The 16,174-nt window shown below is 44.5% G+C and overlaps 1 protein-coding gene across 2 annotated transcripts; it reads right to left on the bottom strand.

The window, feature by feature from the left end:
* Window positions 1-1,092: 1,092 nt before the first annotated feature.
* On the bottom strand, window positions 1,093-9,570 carry CBLN2 (cerebellin 2 precursor). 2 transcript variants are annotated; one of them, XM_083624170.1, is made up of 5 exons: window positions 9,113-9,570; window positions 8,755-8,815; window positions 6,905-7,452; window positions 3,296-3,415; window positions 1,093-2,755 (listed from the first exon to the last, which is right to left on the bottom strand). In XM_083624170.1, the coding sequence occupies exons 3-5, from the start codon at window positions 7,250-7,252 to the stop codon at window positions 2,558-2,560; spliced, it is 666 nt and encodes a 221-aa protein (XP_083480296.1). In that variant the 5' UTR covers window positions 7,253-7,452; window positions 8,755-8,815; window positions 9,113-9,570; the 3' UTR covers window positions 1,093-2,557. The 2 variants fall into 2 exon arrangements, with proteins under 2 accessions (XP_083480296.1, XP_083480295.1); XM_083624169.1 differs by lacking the exon at window positions 9,113-9,570 and having other exon boundaries at window positions 8,755-8,906.
* Window positions 9,571-16,174: the final 6,604 nt, after the last annotated feature.

Here is a 16,174-nt window from a genome sequence, read left to right as displayed (position 1 = left end):
TTGTTTTCTTTTAACCAAATCATAGTGTGCACATAAGTAAAATGCTATGCAACAGAATTTTGATGCACTATTACCTGCAATCCCTACAAACTGCTTTTTGAAAAAATGTGAATTAGTTTTTTAAAGTTGCCTCATTAGACTGGCACTAAATATAGGGCAGAGGTAAAAAAGGTAAAGGACCCTGGAAAGTTATGGTAAGTCCAGTCAAAGGTGACTATGGGGTTATGGCACTCATCTCGCTTTCAGGCCGAGGAAGCTGGCATTTGTCCGCAGACAGCTTTCTGGGTCATATGGCCAGCAGGACTAAACTGCTTCTGGCACAACAAAATATCGTGACGGAAGCCGGAGCGTATCGAAACGCTGTTTACAGGACAGAGGGAACCCACAAAGCAATAAGCAATTGGAATGTGGGAAATCAATTTATTTTATAATGCAAGGGAAACTAAAGCCCTTTCTGGACATTCCCTATAAATAGAACTGGATTGAGGTTGTACCATCCCACCTTTCTCAACCCTGAACTTCACATTGGCATAGGAAGCTGCATGCATAGATTCCAGTGTGGCTGGGCCCTATCCATACACTCTACACACCACAAAAGCAAAGGTAAAGGGCCTTACATATACCAGACTCCATGCATGCAAAGCTGTATGCAAATATGAAATACACAAATTCAGAAATGCCAAAAACAAGTATGATTCTTATCAAAGTGCTATAATTAACACAGGTAGAGAAACTGTTTTTAAGAATATTTTTTAACTGACAGTGACCTTTTAATGATAATTTTACAATAAAAACATGTCCACCATAATTCCAACATGCAATGCAACCTGTTTACTGTTTGTATTCTGCAACATCATTTGCATTTGATTTGTTCCTTGAGAAAGGGAAAATGAACTAATACAAGAAATAATAAATAAAATCCCCATCCATCCAGCTGCTTAGCTATATATATATATATATATATATATATATATATATTCAACATTTTTTAAAAAAAATTCTCACTAATGACTTCCTTGAATCAACTCTTGAGCACTCTTCCTGCATTGCAGTCACTTTTGACACTTAGATGAAAGTGAAAAAGAAGCCAAGTTGGACATGAACCCCATTTATTCTGAATCTAAAGTTCATCAGCATTTTGGTTACATTGACACATAGAAGGTGAATTGGAATTCAACCTGAGGTTTCTTCTTTTATCATTTGGAATCAATGACCTTTGTGGTATACAGTATTGGATTAAGACTACTCAAAAGTCTTTGGATGCTAACAGGGAAGCATCAATAAAATAAATAAAATAAAATATACAATTTCTGTTGTATTCATAGCTAAACCACATAAACCATAGTAAGCTTTCAGAGCATTTTCTTTCTTTCTTTCTTTTTGACGTCCCTGATTTTGTCACACATACTAACAGCAACTGTTGATGTATGTTGGATCCTGGCAAGTTCACTGCAAATCTGTTTTTACCTAATTTGAAGGGAAGATAATTTGTTGGAACACTCAAAGAGGCCAAGCCACTGCATATTCAAGCATTAGTAATTAAATCCATCAAATAAAGATCAGGAAAGCACCAAAGAACTCCCAGTAATGAAAAGAAATAATTTACGGTATGTTCAAAGAAGATATTCACAGCCTTCTGGAACAGCGTCTAGAAATGTCAGACCAATTCAGAAATGTCATTTCCTTTCCAGAATGTAACTCAAGGATCAGATTGTGCAAAGTCTTCCTCGATCTCCACAAATGCTTCCATTAGATCAGCTGAATAGTGCAAGCAGAACAGTTCACTGGTTAGTTTCTCTGCAAGTTACAGGGCATATATATGCTTGCTTTATCTTACTGATCACTCTAGCTTGCTTCTTTAGCACAAAAAGAGTCAGAAAAGGTGGGAAATGATGATGGAAAACACAAGTAACACAAAATAAAGTAGTTTCCAATCGTGCAAAATTTGCTTCACTGGATAAAGCACTTCTTGACACAGTAATGTCCAAAATAAATAAATAAAATCCCTTCCCCAGAAGATACAGGTTTGAAATTGAAGCCATTCTTATTTTTGTCTTGGTATATTTTTAAGGCTATACAAACACAAAAAGAGAAAGCATCACAGGAACACTTCATTGGATATCAGATTCTTCCGGCTTTGAGGGTAAGCCTTGGACTACTTTTATGTGGTCCCAGTTAGCATGTCTCTTCAGGACAGGAACAGAAACAGAATGAAGGGAGGAAAGTCAATGATCCCAACAATAAAATCCAAAATTGACTTTACAATCACAGGTACAAATTGCTCAGGTTGATAATTTCGTTTCTTTTAAAGATCACTGTCATCTAAAACTAATCGGGGCTGCAGGTTTTCCCAAGGAACAGTCAAGAGTCAAAGCAAACAGTGGCATCTAGAAGGTTTGTCATTATTCTCTGATGGCAGTCTGACTGGGTGGCTGGAATTATTGGCGTGTCTAGCCAAGTTCTGGGAGAGGGAGGAGGGATCTTGTGTGTGTATGTTTTTCCAAAATGATTTGATCCTTGTTCCAGCTTGCAAATCAGGCTTCTCCTTGACATCCCTTTATAGCGGAAAGACTAAGAAGCCGGAAAAGGTTGAGTATTTCCACCCTCCCATGAGGTTCCCTCTCTCCAGTTTGAGATGCACTTTGTCTTCTCTTTCCATAAGGAGCAAGACCCCATTGCTGGCTGCTTCTCTGGTGACATCTTGGTCTCCAGCAAAAGCTGAAATCACTGGATAGCCGTTTTGCATTAGGCTTACCTACAATTCAAAAGAAATTCAACATCAGCAGTCTTGCATAGTGCTTATTTTTAAAATTGCATTGTTACATCCCAATATAACACACACACACATACCAAATTCCAACCCAGTATATAAGTGAGTCTCCCACATGCAGGGATCCCAAATGGGGGTGGGGAAACAGAGTAGGAGGCGGTAGACATATCTCGTGCAGTGGGAGGGGGTGTAAGGTCAAAATGACCCACCACTTTGCTCCAAACCTGGCTCAGACTGATACACCTGTACTTTCTCTACCAAATGGCCCAGTCAGCTAGCCCAGTGTGGGGATGGAGGACTGTAATGCTGGCTGAGGGAACTAGGTGTATCTAGTAGATTATGGATAAAATAGCATATTCATAAAATGCTCTGCTGAAATAAGATCACATTAATATAACAGTAACTGCATTATTATTATTTTTCTTCGGGGACGTTTTGCTATATATTCAAATGTCACAAGCCTTTACATGAGCCACTTTGCAAAGAAAAAACAAACTGCCCCCCCCCCCAGTGAAGAGTACATACCTGGATAGTTTGTCTGTTATATACTTTCACAACGTGGAAACTGAAACTATATATTCCTTTTCTTGGCGCTACAAATATACTGGAAGCCAGGTCGAAATGGTTGCCAATATTAACTAATACCTGGAGAAAAGAAGAATGAAAGGGGAGGGGGGAATTAGGTCATGCCTTCATTATGGGGAAGGTCAGGTGGGGGGAGAGACAGGGAGAATTCTCGACCGGCTGCCCAAGCAGTGCAAAGCCACAGGCATTTTGCTGCACAATTAAAACGGACTGCAGGGAAATGAAATAACTTTCCAAGGTGTTTTAAAAGGATTGGTTCAGACAGCTGATTGATTTACACAGTGGTGCACCCAATGCCTCTACAAGAGAATGAAAGGATCATGATGGCAGCCTGTGTCTTCACAGCAGAGGAGAAAATGTAATGTATCATTGCTGAGAGACACGCAAAACGAAGGGAGAAAAGATCCCATTAAACAAATCCGCCCAGGATTTTACATTTTCATGTAACAGTATTGAAACTAATTGTCTCTCTTGGGGCCTGTGATGTTAATGCGAAACAAAATGAGACTTAGTCATGTCACATGTGATGGAACGGTGGGAGGGAGTTCAAATTTTAAATAAGTAACCCCCCCCTCTCTCTGAAATTTACACCCCTCATTCTCTTTTGTCTCTTTACCTCATCCTGAAGCACAGGGACTAATTCAATTAGGCTTGAACAAAGAAGTATGGAGGATGCATTTTAACCCGCAGAGAACTTAGTGCATGGACTTAGTGGTAAAAGTGAGTGCAATTTGCCAATTAGGGTAATGGAAAATGGTCTTTTGAGCCAAGTTATGAATGTTTCAAAGGCCTCTTGCAGAGTAACAAAAGAAGGAGAAAGCAATGAATCCACGAGAGAGCCAATTTAGTGTGGTGGTTAACATGCTGGACTAGTACTTGGGATTCAAGGTTAAAATACCCATGAAGTTCAGTGGGTGACCTTGAGCCAGTCACCATCTCTTTCTCAGCATAATCTGACTCACAATATTGTTGTGGTGATAAAATGGGGAGGAGACCATTACAGCAAGAGCCATGTACACCACCTGAAGCTCCTTGGAGGAAAGGCAGGATATAAAGGTAATGACCACCACCACCACGAGGAAAGGACTTATCCCAATAATTTGCAAGCTCCAATATGGCTCCTTATGGCTAAAGGCAAGTCACACTAAACTAAAGAAATGTAAATGAGGGCTGGCAACCTCATGGCAGGCCTAGAATTAGAAAACATTCCAAAGATATGTTTACAGTTCTTTGCATGATTGATATTTGCATTACCTACAGAATCAGATCTGAAATCTTCTGCCTAATCTGTCTTCCCATGTAACTGGTTGCAACAACTTGCCTGGGGTCTTATTATTACATCTGAGCAGAGCTCTCATAGCTTCCTGCTGTCTTTTCTGTAACAAAGAACGGTTAAGACTGCACACAAAGCTCAGTGGTGCAATGCCACAGATTCTGGCTCTTATGGTTATTTTTCTGTTTGGACTGCCAGGTACTTCCTTGTTCAGAATCTCTAGCATGTATCACAATATCCTGTGTGTGTACGCATATATACAAATTAATGTAAAAACTATGCAGAAGTTGGTGAAAGACTGTGGCTATCCTTCTTAAATAAGATTATCAACCTCAGAGCTCATCTAGTCCAGATTCAAAACTCATATACGAAAGTGTGAAAGAAGAAGAATTTGTGAAACTAGAATCCCATTCATTGCTAAAAAAAAATTAAGTTATTCAACCAACACTACAATTCTTATTTTAAGGCAACACATCATGGAATTAGAGGGAGGAAAAAACTTTATAAACAAAACGGTATGTATATAGTGTCTAGCATTATACAGCTCTACAAGCAAGGTGACAATAGAATTATTCTACAAAAAAAAAATTCTGCCAATCTATGCCAAAATATTTTTTTTCTAGAAGATTATAATAGCTGGGGAACACAATGGGTAAATAACAGAATACACATGTAATCATGATTAGAAAGCAATCCTCAGACAGATGGATGCATAAACAGAAACAAATAATCTGTGCTGAACAAGTCTAAATGACCTGAATGATTTTCACTTGGAAGGTTTTATATAAAATCCCAGTGCATCCCTCTTCTTTCTTCCTAGGCTGGAACAATAAGACAGAGCAATCCTAAAAGCGTGTAGGTTTCCTCAAATGAGCCAAGAGGCAAAGCTTAAGCTTGCAGTGCCTTCACTGTCCCCTCACTGCACTACACCCAAATTCTGCGGATTTCCCCAGGCTGCTGCTCTATGCATGCCTGTCTGGTTTGCCTGACTAGATAAGGGAAGGCAGGAAATCCCAGAGCCACCTCTCTGGAGAAATTGGAATTGGATGTTATATTGTTGGCAATACAGACTGGTGGTTATAATTATTCAAAACAGGGTGACTGAGGAGCCCCCCAAAGATATCTTGTTGGTAGCTACAACATTAGATGGGGTACTTAAAGGACACTCATCAGAATAGAAAAATAAGGAAGTGATGGCTATTGTTTCATAGAGAAGTTGATGAGCCACAAGTACTGTCAGACTGCTGACAGTGAATTACTAAGGTGGAACTAAAACAGGTAAGAGGAACCTGTGACTCTCCCGATAGTGACAGGCTGCAGCTGCCTTCATCCCTGTACATTGGGCCATATTGGCTAGAGCTGGTGGGAGTTGGAGTTCAACAACATCTGTGGGGGGGGGGGGGCACAAGCTCTCCATCCCTAACTTAGAGGGCATTAGAAGAAGCCCAGTCTAGGGTTGCCAAATTTTGAAGAGCAAAAAAGAGGACACATTTGCTGACTTCTACTTTTAACTAGGGACCACTAAGACAACTCTACCCATGAAAAAAAGAGGATGCATCCTGGGAAAAGAGGACATATGGCAACCCTACAGTTAGCTAAGGTGTGAAGAAGTTGGAGGGAGATGCAGGAAGGGCATCACAAAGAATGGAGAAAGATCAAAACAAATATTGAAGGTGGAGAAGAGGCAGGGGCCATCAGTTAGTGGCCATGTATTGCTCTTGGGAAAAGAACTTGAGCTTGAGGGGGGTCACTGCTGAACAGGACATGGCTGGAGGGAGTTGTGGTGGAATGGTAATAAAGCAGGACTAGCTCTGGTCCATGGGGTCACGAAGAGCCGGATATGACTAAAAGGCAACAACAAGGTAAAGGATAGACAGGGAGAGTGGTGGTGTAGAAGATGGGAGTTAGGGATCAATAGGAGACAGATCAATGGGGCTAGGAGTGGGGAGAACTGGAAGGAAAACGGTGAAGCTGGACAGTAAACAAAGGACGAGGGCTAAGTGTGAAACGGGATAAGGCGAGGAATTAGGAGGAAGTAGTAAGTGGAGAGCGGCTCTTCTGGACGCCAGGGGGCGCCAGAGCAGACTGGCCGGGGCAGGAAGGGCTTACCTGGAGAAAGAGGTGCAAGGTAGAGGCGGGGAAGGAGTGGGCAGGTGGGAGGAGACTCTGGCTTGCCGGCGCCGCCTGGGCGGGGCGTAGTCACCTGAGGGAGGGGCTACGGCCAGGAGAGGCCGGAAAAGGCGCGAGGGAGGGGGTAGAGGGCTGGCGCGCCTGACCTGGTCGAAGTAGATGGTCATGGTGCGGTTGCTCATCTCGGACGGCTCGTGGTTGGTGCTGCGCGTGGCCGAGAACGCCACCTTGGCGCTGCCGGAGCGCACGGAGATGCCAAGCGACGAGGTGATGGCGCCGTCGGCGGACGGGCTGGAGTCGCACACTACCAGACACTTGCCCTCCAGCACGATGGGCTCCGTGTCGTTCTGCGCCGGCACAGCCGGGCTGCCGCCGGGCAGCTGCAGGAGCAGTAGGGCCAGCGCCGCCGCCGCCACCGCCACGCAGGAGTAGCCGCCCGCGGGCTCCGCCAGCGCCCCCCGCCGCCGCCGCCACCACAGCCGCCGCCCGGCCATGTCTTGCCGCAGCGGGGCCCGTCCGTCCAGCCGCGGAGTCCAAAGGGAGCGGCGGGAGGGCGACGGCCGGGCGCTGCTGCCTTCAGTCTCTGGAGGGCGGCCGGGCTGGGCGCCTCAGCGAGCGGGAAACGAGCGGGCGCCGCCTTGAATTTTCGCGCTTCTTCGGCGGCCTCACAGGAAGGCGGGAGGCGCGCTGCAGCCTGCGGGGCGAAAGAGAGCCAAGTGAGGCGGCGGGAAAGTCCAGCTCCTCAGCCCGCCTTCCCCCCCCCCTCACAAAAAGTGCCAGACTCTCCCGAGGTCCATCCTGTGGGGGGGGGACCCACTCGGTGTCTGTTTTATGAGGGGGAGCGGGACAGGGCTCCTCTCAGACACACGGCAGAAGGCGAACCGGGCAAAAAGACCTTGACGGGGCGGGCGCGAGCTGCGCTCCGTTTCCCTCCAAGGACCGTGTCACCACATAACCTAAGAAAGGTCCTAGTGGATCAGAACAACGGCCCCGTTAAGCCCAGCACGCTGTTTCTCACAGTGACACAGAAGCCCCCGTCTGATCCCGCTTTGGAGTGTGTGCGAGAGCTGAGGGCGTCGCAAGGGGTGGGGCGGGCTCTTTCAACATCTCGCTCCTTGTGCAGTGCTTGTTGCAAGAGCCGGACTCATTTATTGTTTTAAAGGAAAACAATGGCACTTCTGAATAAGCCTGGGCTCATTGCCCAGCCCACCCCACCCACCGCCAGGAATCGAAGGAAAGCAACCTGGGAGGTCCCTCGGCACCTCTTTCCCGCACCACAGATAGAGGTGCAGACGATTTGTTTCCACACACGAAACACCCAACCTCCTGTCTGGTTCCCTCTTTCCTCAGGCACAGCAAGCTGTGGCAATAACCACAGACATTTTATCTCAATCCCAAAGCACTTCGGCATTTTTGTTCTATACTCCCATCCCGATGTAACTTTAAAAAAACCCCACAACACTGAACACAAGCGCGTCTTAGATTTTAGTTGTAATGAAAACAATCTGCGAAGGGAGCGCTTCTGCTTAACGCGAGTTAATGCCTCGGACGCGGAGAGGTCTGCTTTCTTGGAATTGCTGATAAACTCCGCTCCAACTTCGATTCCCCTCCCCCCATACAACTGGTCCACAAGGCCGTTTCCGCTTTGATCCGCATCCCTGTCCAGTTTTAGCAAATCCGTGCCTTAAACTCTCGTGGGGAATGCAACGGGGATCTCTTAGTTACCACCTGCAAAGTTCCCGAGTTTGTTCCGGAAGAGTTGAACCTGAGTCGAGTCACTAACACGAACCCCTTTCACCCCGTTCCATCGCTTTCCCTTTCTAAAAAGTCCATCAGGAAGGACACTGCCGCCGCCGCCCGCCCCCCCCCCGCCGCCGCCGCCGCTCCCATACACCACCCTACGAGTTCCTAGTTTTGCTATCCCGTCTTTATCTCCATCTGGATTATTATTTTTTAATGGATCAAAATGAAAGGGGCTGGCGGCGCGCTGGTTTACCTGGAGGGTCCATGGTGGAGAGTCGGGCTTGGCTTAGGTTGCCGTCCGCGAAGTTGTATTGCTTGGAGAAAATGAGCTGAGATTAGGCTGGCAAGCAGAAGAGACAGGATTCGCCTCGTTCTCTCCCGCCCATTGCCAAGATCACCCCCTCCCTCCCTTCCTCCTTCCCACCCTCTCGCAGACACATTCACACCCGCCACTGCTTCTCACACCAGATAAACCCGAGCATGACACACACACGCGCGCACACAACCCAGATCTGCCCTGGACAAATTCCAGCGCGCGCACACACACCTCCTCTCTCTCCCCCCCCCCCCCGTCAATTTCCCCCGCTTGATGTCCTGTAAGCAGCGGCTACCTGGAGCCAGGCATAGGCTGAATTTCACCCAGAACGAAGGAAGCGATCCTTTTTGGCTCTTCTTTAAAAGAAACGCGCTCTCAGAAGCTGGTAGAAATAGATCTCCACATGTCTTCTTCCTCCCCTGCCCGCCCTCCCCTTGCGCACAGACCACCGTCAAATGTCAAGATCGGCCACGGAAGAAGAACGCTGGCAAATATCGGGAAAAGACTAAGCAGCAGCCACGGTCACGAGGCGTGGAAGTCGCTCGTTTACAGAAGTTCCGTTTCTGGTCTGGACAGAGAGGGGCAGCTGTAGCGTGTGAGCGGGGAAGAGGGGCTGTCGCTTTAAAAAACCTCAGGACACAGGGGTTGCTTAGGCGCAAATGCCTTATTAACTTTGGTTCCTGCGCCCCCCCTTATTTTTTTTTTCCTTTTCCCAGGGATACCCTATCAAGTCTGGAATTAGGTGTGCGAGGACTGGAGGGAGGCGCGTTATATTGGCCGGAACGGAGAGCGGCCTAACTCCAAAAGTGGTTGGCGAGCGCCACCTAGTGGCACTCGCTGCCGTTGCCTACGGAATGCTCTCTACGGGGCTTTCGGAATTAAAGGGATGGAGCGTGCCTTATGGATGTGGTTGGATTGTTTGGGTTAGAGAAAGAGCATCAGGAGCGGGATTCCCGGGGAGAACAGGAGGAGGATGAACTTTCAATTAAGCTCTCGCCTCCTCCCTCTCCCCCGCTCTTCCCTCTCCACCTCCTGCAATCAAGGGAATCCTGCGCTCGCAGATCTTTTACAAAGCCAAAGGCTGCCATGATGATATATGCTGCAGTCAAGGTTATCATCAGTTGTTATTGGCTGCAATATATATATTTCTCACAGCTCAGCTGGTGCAGCTGCTGCGGAGCAGAGTAGTTGGTGCTGAAAAGCTAGAGAAAGGGGAGACTGTGGAAGAGAGTGAGCCTTTTGTGCTAATGGCTTGTTTATCATGCCACCGGTTTCCCTTTTCTCCCCCAGGTGATTTTAGCTGCAATTTTTTTTACAATAAAAATAGAAATCGGTGCTATTCCTCAGAGAGAAGCATTAGCGAAGGTTTTTCCCAACTATCCATGATGCCAGTGCAGATAATGAACCTATGTCCCTTGGCCTTAAGTATCAATTTGAGGCACAATTTGCCCTGGACTCGCCTGCAGAACTTGTTAAATCTTGTGAGGGTTCAGCTCCGTAAGAATGAAAGTAACAGTTAGAAAGAGTAAATCTGACTGTGTGCAAAGTGTGTGTGGTTTTTTTCCAGGCCAGAGATTGACTCCAAGCGGATTTCAGAAATCTGGGGTGGCAGGTAGAGTAGGGTCTTCCTGGCATCTTGTTAAAAAACAACAACACCCTGTAATGTGATTGGGCTACTAATCCATCAGATGAGGAGCACTTGAAGGAGCTGGGTATGTTTAGCATGGAAAAGGGGAGACAGATATGATAGCCTTTTTCAAATGCACCTTGAGGGCTGTCACATGGAAGAGGGGGCATGCTTGTTTTCTCCTGCTCTGGAGGGTAGGATTCATGGGCTAGCCAGGGGATAGGGGGGCGGGAGGGCCAGTTGCCCCCAAAATCAATAAAATTCAATAAAAAGACATAGCAAACTGATGTTCTGTCCCCACCTAACAATAGGCCTGCCCCCCCCCAAAAAATTCCTGGCTACGCCCATGGTAGGACTTGAATTACAAGAAAGAAGATTCCGACTAAACTTTCAACAAAACTTTCTGACAGTAAGAGCTGTTTGGCCGTGGAACAGACTCCCACGAGAGGCGGTGGACTCTCCTTCCTTGGAGGTTTTTAAACAGAGGTTGGATGGCCATCTGTCATGGATGCTTTAGCTGAGATTCTTGCATTATAGGGGGTTGGACTAGATGACCCTTGAGTTGCTTCCAGCTCTAAGATTCTATGATCCTATGTCTTATCTCAAATTCAACAGTTAAATCCCAAGCAATTAGACCACTGACACCATTTGAAAAACTGATTTTGAATATGACTGAACATCCATTTTTTATCAATTTTGTACAAAATACTGACCTAGCCATTGGACAGTGTTTGGCTATTAAACTGTAAGGTGGGTGTCCCCATTGTACACACATAGTAACATTGAAACAGGTAAAGGTAAAGGGACCCCTGACCATTAGGTCCAGTCATGACCGACTCTGGGGTTGTGGCGCTCATCTCGCTTTATTGGCCGAGGGAGCCAGCATACAGCTTCCGAGTCATGTGGCCAGCATGACTAAGCTGCTTCTGGCAAACCAGAGCAGCACATGGAAATGCCATTTACCTTCCCACCGGAGCGGTACCTATTTATCTATTTGCACTTTGACGGGCTTTTTAACTGCTAGGTTGGCAGGAGCAGGGACCGAGCAACAGGAGCTCACCCCATCGTGGGGATTCAAACCACCAACCTTCTGATCAGCAAGCCCTAGGCTGTGTGGTTTAACCCACAGCGCCACCCGCGTCCCATTGAAACAATTACCTATGACATAGCTACCAGCATCTAAATATAGGGTGTGGAGGCTAAAATCTTACTGTTTCTTCTCTGAAAAGGTTCTATGTTGCTTTCTTTGACCCCTTATTTTTGAGCATCAGGAATTGTTATAAATCTTTACTTTCTCAAGCAGTCTGATGGGAGGTTTAGTACAAAACACTTAGAGGGCACCATGTTGGAGAAGACTGCCTAATACCACATAAAAGGTATTTTCCTTGAGGAGCTTCCAGTCTGAAATTCATCACAGAGGAAGCTGCAAAGAAAGGAGCAATTAACTTTGGGTTTATCCAACCTAAAAAAAAGCACAGTACTTCCTGAAATTCAGGACAGACATGAGGACCAGAAAGGAATCATTTTCAACAAAACTGTGGATTGCATTCCATGCATCAGTGAAAGAGCTTTCTAGACTGGATGTGGGCTGGACAAAAGTATCTTTAGCATTATGAAAGTTACATTTGACACAATAGACTGACTCATAAAAAAAACCCCTGCTGTATTAAGATAATTCTTGGAAGTGGCTGATCTGGGAATTGGTAAAAAATCACATCACCACGCAGAAGAGGGAAGAGCAGAGGCTACATTAAAAATCTGCCCCAGACCCCATGCTTCAAATTCACTTTGCCATATGCTCTGCACATGCTGTGTTCATAAAATGTAGCTCCAATGAGTTATAAAACTCTGCTTATTCTTCAGGAAAAAATGATGAGGGATCCACGGTGGGGAACCATTACAAAGCATTTACTACTTAGGTGCATTTCTATAAGTGGCAAAGTTCTTCAGTAAAAGTGAGTCAGCGCCAGAAATAAAAGAAAATGGTCTTTTATGGGTTGATCCTGTGGATGAATAACTTCATTGCACTGAACTGCTTTATGTTTTATTGCTATTGGTTTTTCAGTATACTGGACAGCAAGTTGCAGTCTATTATAGGCTCTTAACATCCAATAGTAAAGAAGAAGAAGAAGAAGAGCAATAGGAACCATCCTGGTCAAGCTCAATAGATTTCCCTTGCAAATCTTTGAATATGAGGTCCCCCCCCCCCCCAAACTGGTAAGTGATGGCATCATCCTATTCATATCTACTGAGTTCAATGGGCCTTAATTCCAGATAAACTCATATAAGATAGTACTCTGTTCACTAACAAGTGATGCTTACACAGTACACTATATGCTGGGTTAAGCACATTGTCACAAATGTGAATACTTTCAGGCCCATTGTATTGGAAGGATATTTCATCCTTATACTCTATAACTTCATTCTCATGCTTCCATGTTTTGCATTTAAGTGTGAGCCACAGAGATTCTTAAACTGCATTGCAGAGTCTTATTCAAAACCATTAATCTACCCAAACAAAGACACCTTAGTTGAGGCAGACCTGGACCCTGATACTCATGACCTCGTGCATTTGTGAGCTACTGGAAAGTTCTAAATTGCTTCCATGGTCAATGGGCACATTATGAACATCGGGTTAGTACTCCAAAAATCAATCAAATGGGTCAACGTAAAGGAATAATCCAAATGCTGTTTGCACATGGTATAACTTCACCACATGAACATTCAGCACAAATTTTCATGAAATTGGTTGGGGAATATAGTCTTTTACAATTATTAGAACATCCAGGCATTACATCTGGTTTTTGGTCTGGTGATAAACCTTTCCAAAAGTGATGAATACTGCATGTTGTTAGCTTTAACATCCACCCCTAATCATGGGCAGGGGGGCATTTATGTCACTGCTTATATTTTATCATCTCCTTTGGGGGAAAAACTTTGAAGGCAGTGGCTACTGCAAGTTTATTCTATCCACTCCTCTAAGCTAAGTGAGGTAGTACTCTGAGCTCCAGGAATCTGTCCGCTCTGCTCCATTGGCACATTAATCTGCAAATGTTTGCTTTAAAGAAATCTTCTCCAAATGCATATTTAATTTAGCATGTATTAAATTATGTATTTTATTTCAGAAATATGCCTTAAAATATGTATTTTGGTACGTTTAAGCTGACGAGGCCTGTGTCGCACAATATTTGGAGAGCTGCAAAATCTGAGTGGATAACTAAGTTTGGGTATTCACATCAGCCTATGAAGTGTGGGCAAGGAACCTTTTGCAGAAAAATTCACAAAGACTGAATTCCTCACGCCTTCCTAGATTATCCTATGATACTTGATGCATCAGTTGCCCCTGAACATCCAGCCTCAGACCTGAGGTTTCCTACCCCTGGAGCAAACGATGGGCTAGTTGAATTCTCTATTTTGATATGAACTTCTACAAAGGTCCTCTTTGGGTACCCCTTCTCCACCATCACATCTGCAGTATGTGATGACTATGACTTTTATGTGGTGGCATCCAGAATATACAATCCCCTTCCTCCACAGAGACGATCACCTGACACTTACTTAGATGTCATTTTAGCTTACTATTCCCACTGGTGTGTTCATTGTACCACCCTGTGTCCCAAATGCATCATTGTGCCTAGAGGCCAATCTCCCCTCGGTAGAATTATGGATTTGGCGCAGGTCACTTAACTTCTGGCTTCACCTAAACTCAACCCCCCCCCCCCGGTCTAATATCCCTAGTGCAACAAGACTTTCACAAGTGTCTGGTCTAAAATTGTCAATCAAAAACTTCACTCTTGTGGTTTATCCCCACAACAGCTACTCGCCGTGGGTTATAGTAAAGCAAACAGTCTAATTTGCCAACGCCTAAATGATATCGAGCGTCAGAACAACTTGGCCACAATAAGGAAATTTTGCCCATGGTATGACCACTTTCCATCCTTCCACTTTAATTCTTTGGCACCCTATCTGTATAATCTAGCAATTCCAAAATATAGATGTGCCTTTACCCTGGCAAGACTGAATGTGCTGCCCTTGGCTGTACTTGAGGCATGATCCCAACAGATTCCACATGAAAAATGCTTGTGTCCCTGCAGAGATGGCAGCACCGAATCAGTGGCACATGCCCGCCTGGCGTGCATTCTTTACAAAGACCTGAGGAATGAGATTATCACTCCTCTTTTATTGTCCATTCCGGGTCACCCAACCACTGCCACAGTGTCATTTCTCCTGGCAGATCAAGAGGAGCAGATGACAGCAAAGGCTGCAAGGTTTCTAGCTGGAGCAATCAGAATAAGGTCCACTATTTGATTGCTGATTCAGGACCCTATACTGTGTTTTATATAATCAACTTCTTATTTTGTTCTGTGTACATCACAATGTTCTTTTGTTGCTATGGGTGATGGCTGACGCAAATAAAGTTTCATTCATTCATTATGTTAATTGTATATCTTGTTGTTGTTTTCTCCAGCACCTGGTTTATATTCCAATCTTTTTTTTTCCTGTTGCTGATATTTATTTTTACTTCCTTTGTTGTAATATTCTATGCAGTGATCTCGTTATCAGCGTGAATCCCTACATAGCCAAAATGACACCAGCCACACATGAGAGGATGGTAGCAATCAACTTGGGAAGATCCAAAGGTTTGCAGAAGTACAAAAATCTCTAGTGGGGAAAAACTCTGAGGCATGAGACCTCCAAAACAGGTAAAATGAAGACTGAGCGTGCTCAGTTGCCACAGACTGCTGGATGTCTGCTGAAAGAAAGAAAGAAAGAAAGAAAGAAAGAAAGAAAACACACACAAAAAATAGGAATTGGGGGTGGAATTGAATATCCTGAAAGATGCACACAGGAATGTTATATGTTGCAGATCCCACTTCTTGTATTCTGTATTTTCATTGTAAGTGATAAGAATGTTTGCGGTGGGGGGGAATAACAAAGCTTCAATTTATTCTGCTTTACAATATTTCTGAAGTGGTCAGAAAGCAACAGCTCCCCAAAGGGCCAATACAGAAAACTTTGAAACCTTGTTATTAGTATTCCTCATACAAGGATGTATCAGCTTTTTCAGACTCCTGCATGTAAAAGCATATTCACAGAAGACTTTCCATGAGCATTAGCAGTGCATACATATAATCCCTTTGGCTTTCTGTGCTACAGAGATGCTAGATGTCGTCATAAGCATCACATAAATTCAAATCCGTTTGTTCATTGCTTGTATTCACAATCACTTTGGGGAGTTCTTTCTCCACCATTATTTTCAGTCTGCTATGTCAAGACAAAATGTATTTTTAGGTATATTGAAAGGGAAAGTGCAAAGTGAGCCAAACAATTAAGTGACGATGTCTTCAGAACTCCAAACTACATCAGTACTTGTTAAAATGTTCTGATCTGAAACACATTGCAAGGAAGGTAATGTACTTAACAGTGTTGTTATGTTAATTTGCTCCCTTCTCTGTGGTCTGCCAATTTCAGTGCTGCTTCCCATATAAAGCAAATCAATAATTTATTTGCTCCTAATAGGTGGGGGGGGGGGAGGAAGTCGAAATACGTTGTGCTAACTCACTGCAAAAGTGTGGGAGGGGCAAAAAGTTTGCTTCAAGTTTATTTGAATTTTCTGATGAAAGTTGTAAATTTGATTTGGATTTGAATGTCAAGATCAACAATTCACAATCCAAATATCTTAACAGAATATCACATTTCAATATATGGTCCGATTTTCTCCAACTGATA

The sequence above is a fragment of the Podarcis filfolensis genome (assembly GCF_964270895.1).
Source record: "Podarcis filfolensis genome assembly, chromosome: 7".
Lineage (NCBI taxonomy): Eukaryota > Metazoa > Chordata > Lepidosauria > Squamata > Lacertidae > Podarcis > Podarcis filfolensis.
This window is presented reverse-complemented; position numbering and strand designations above follow the sequence as displayed.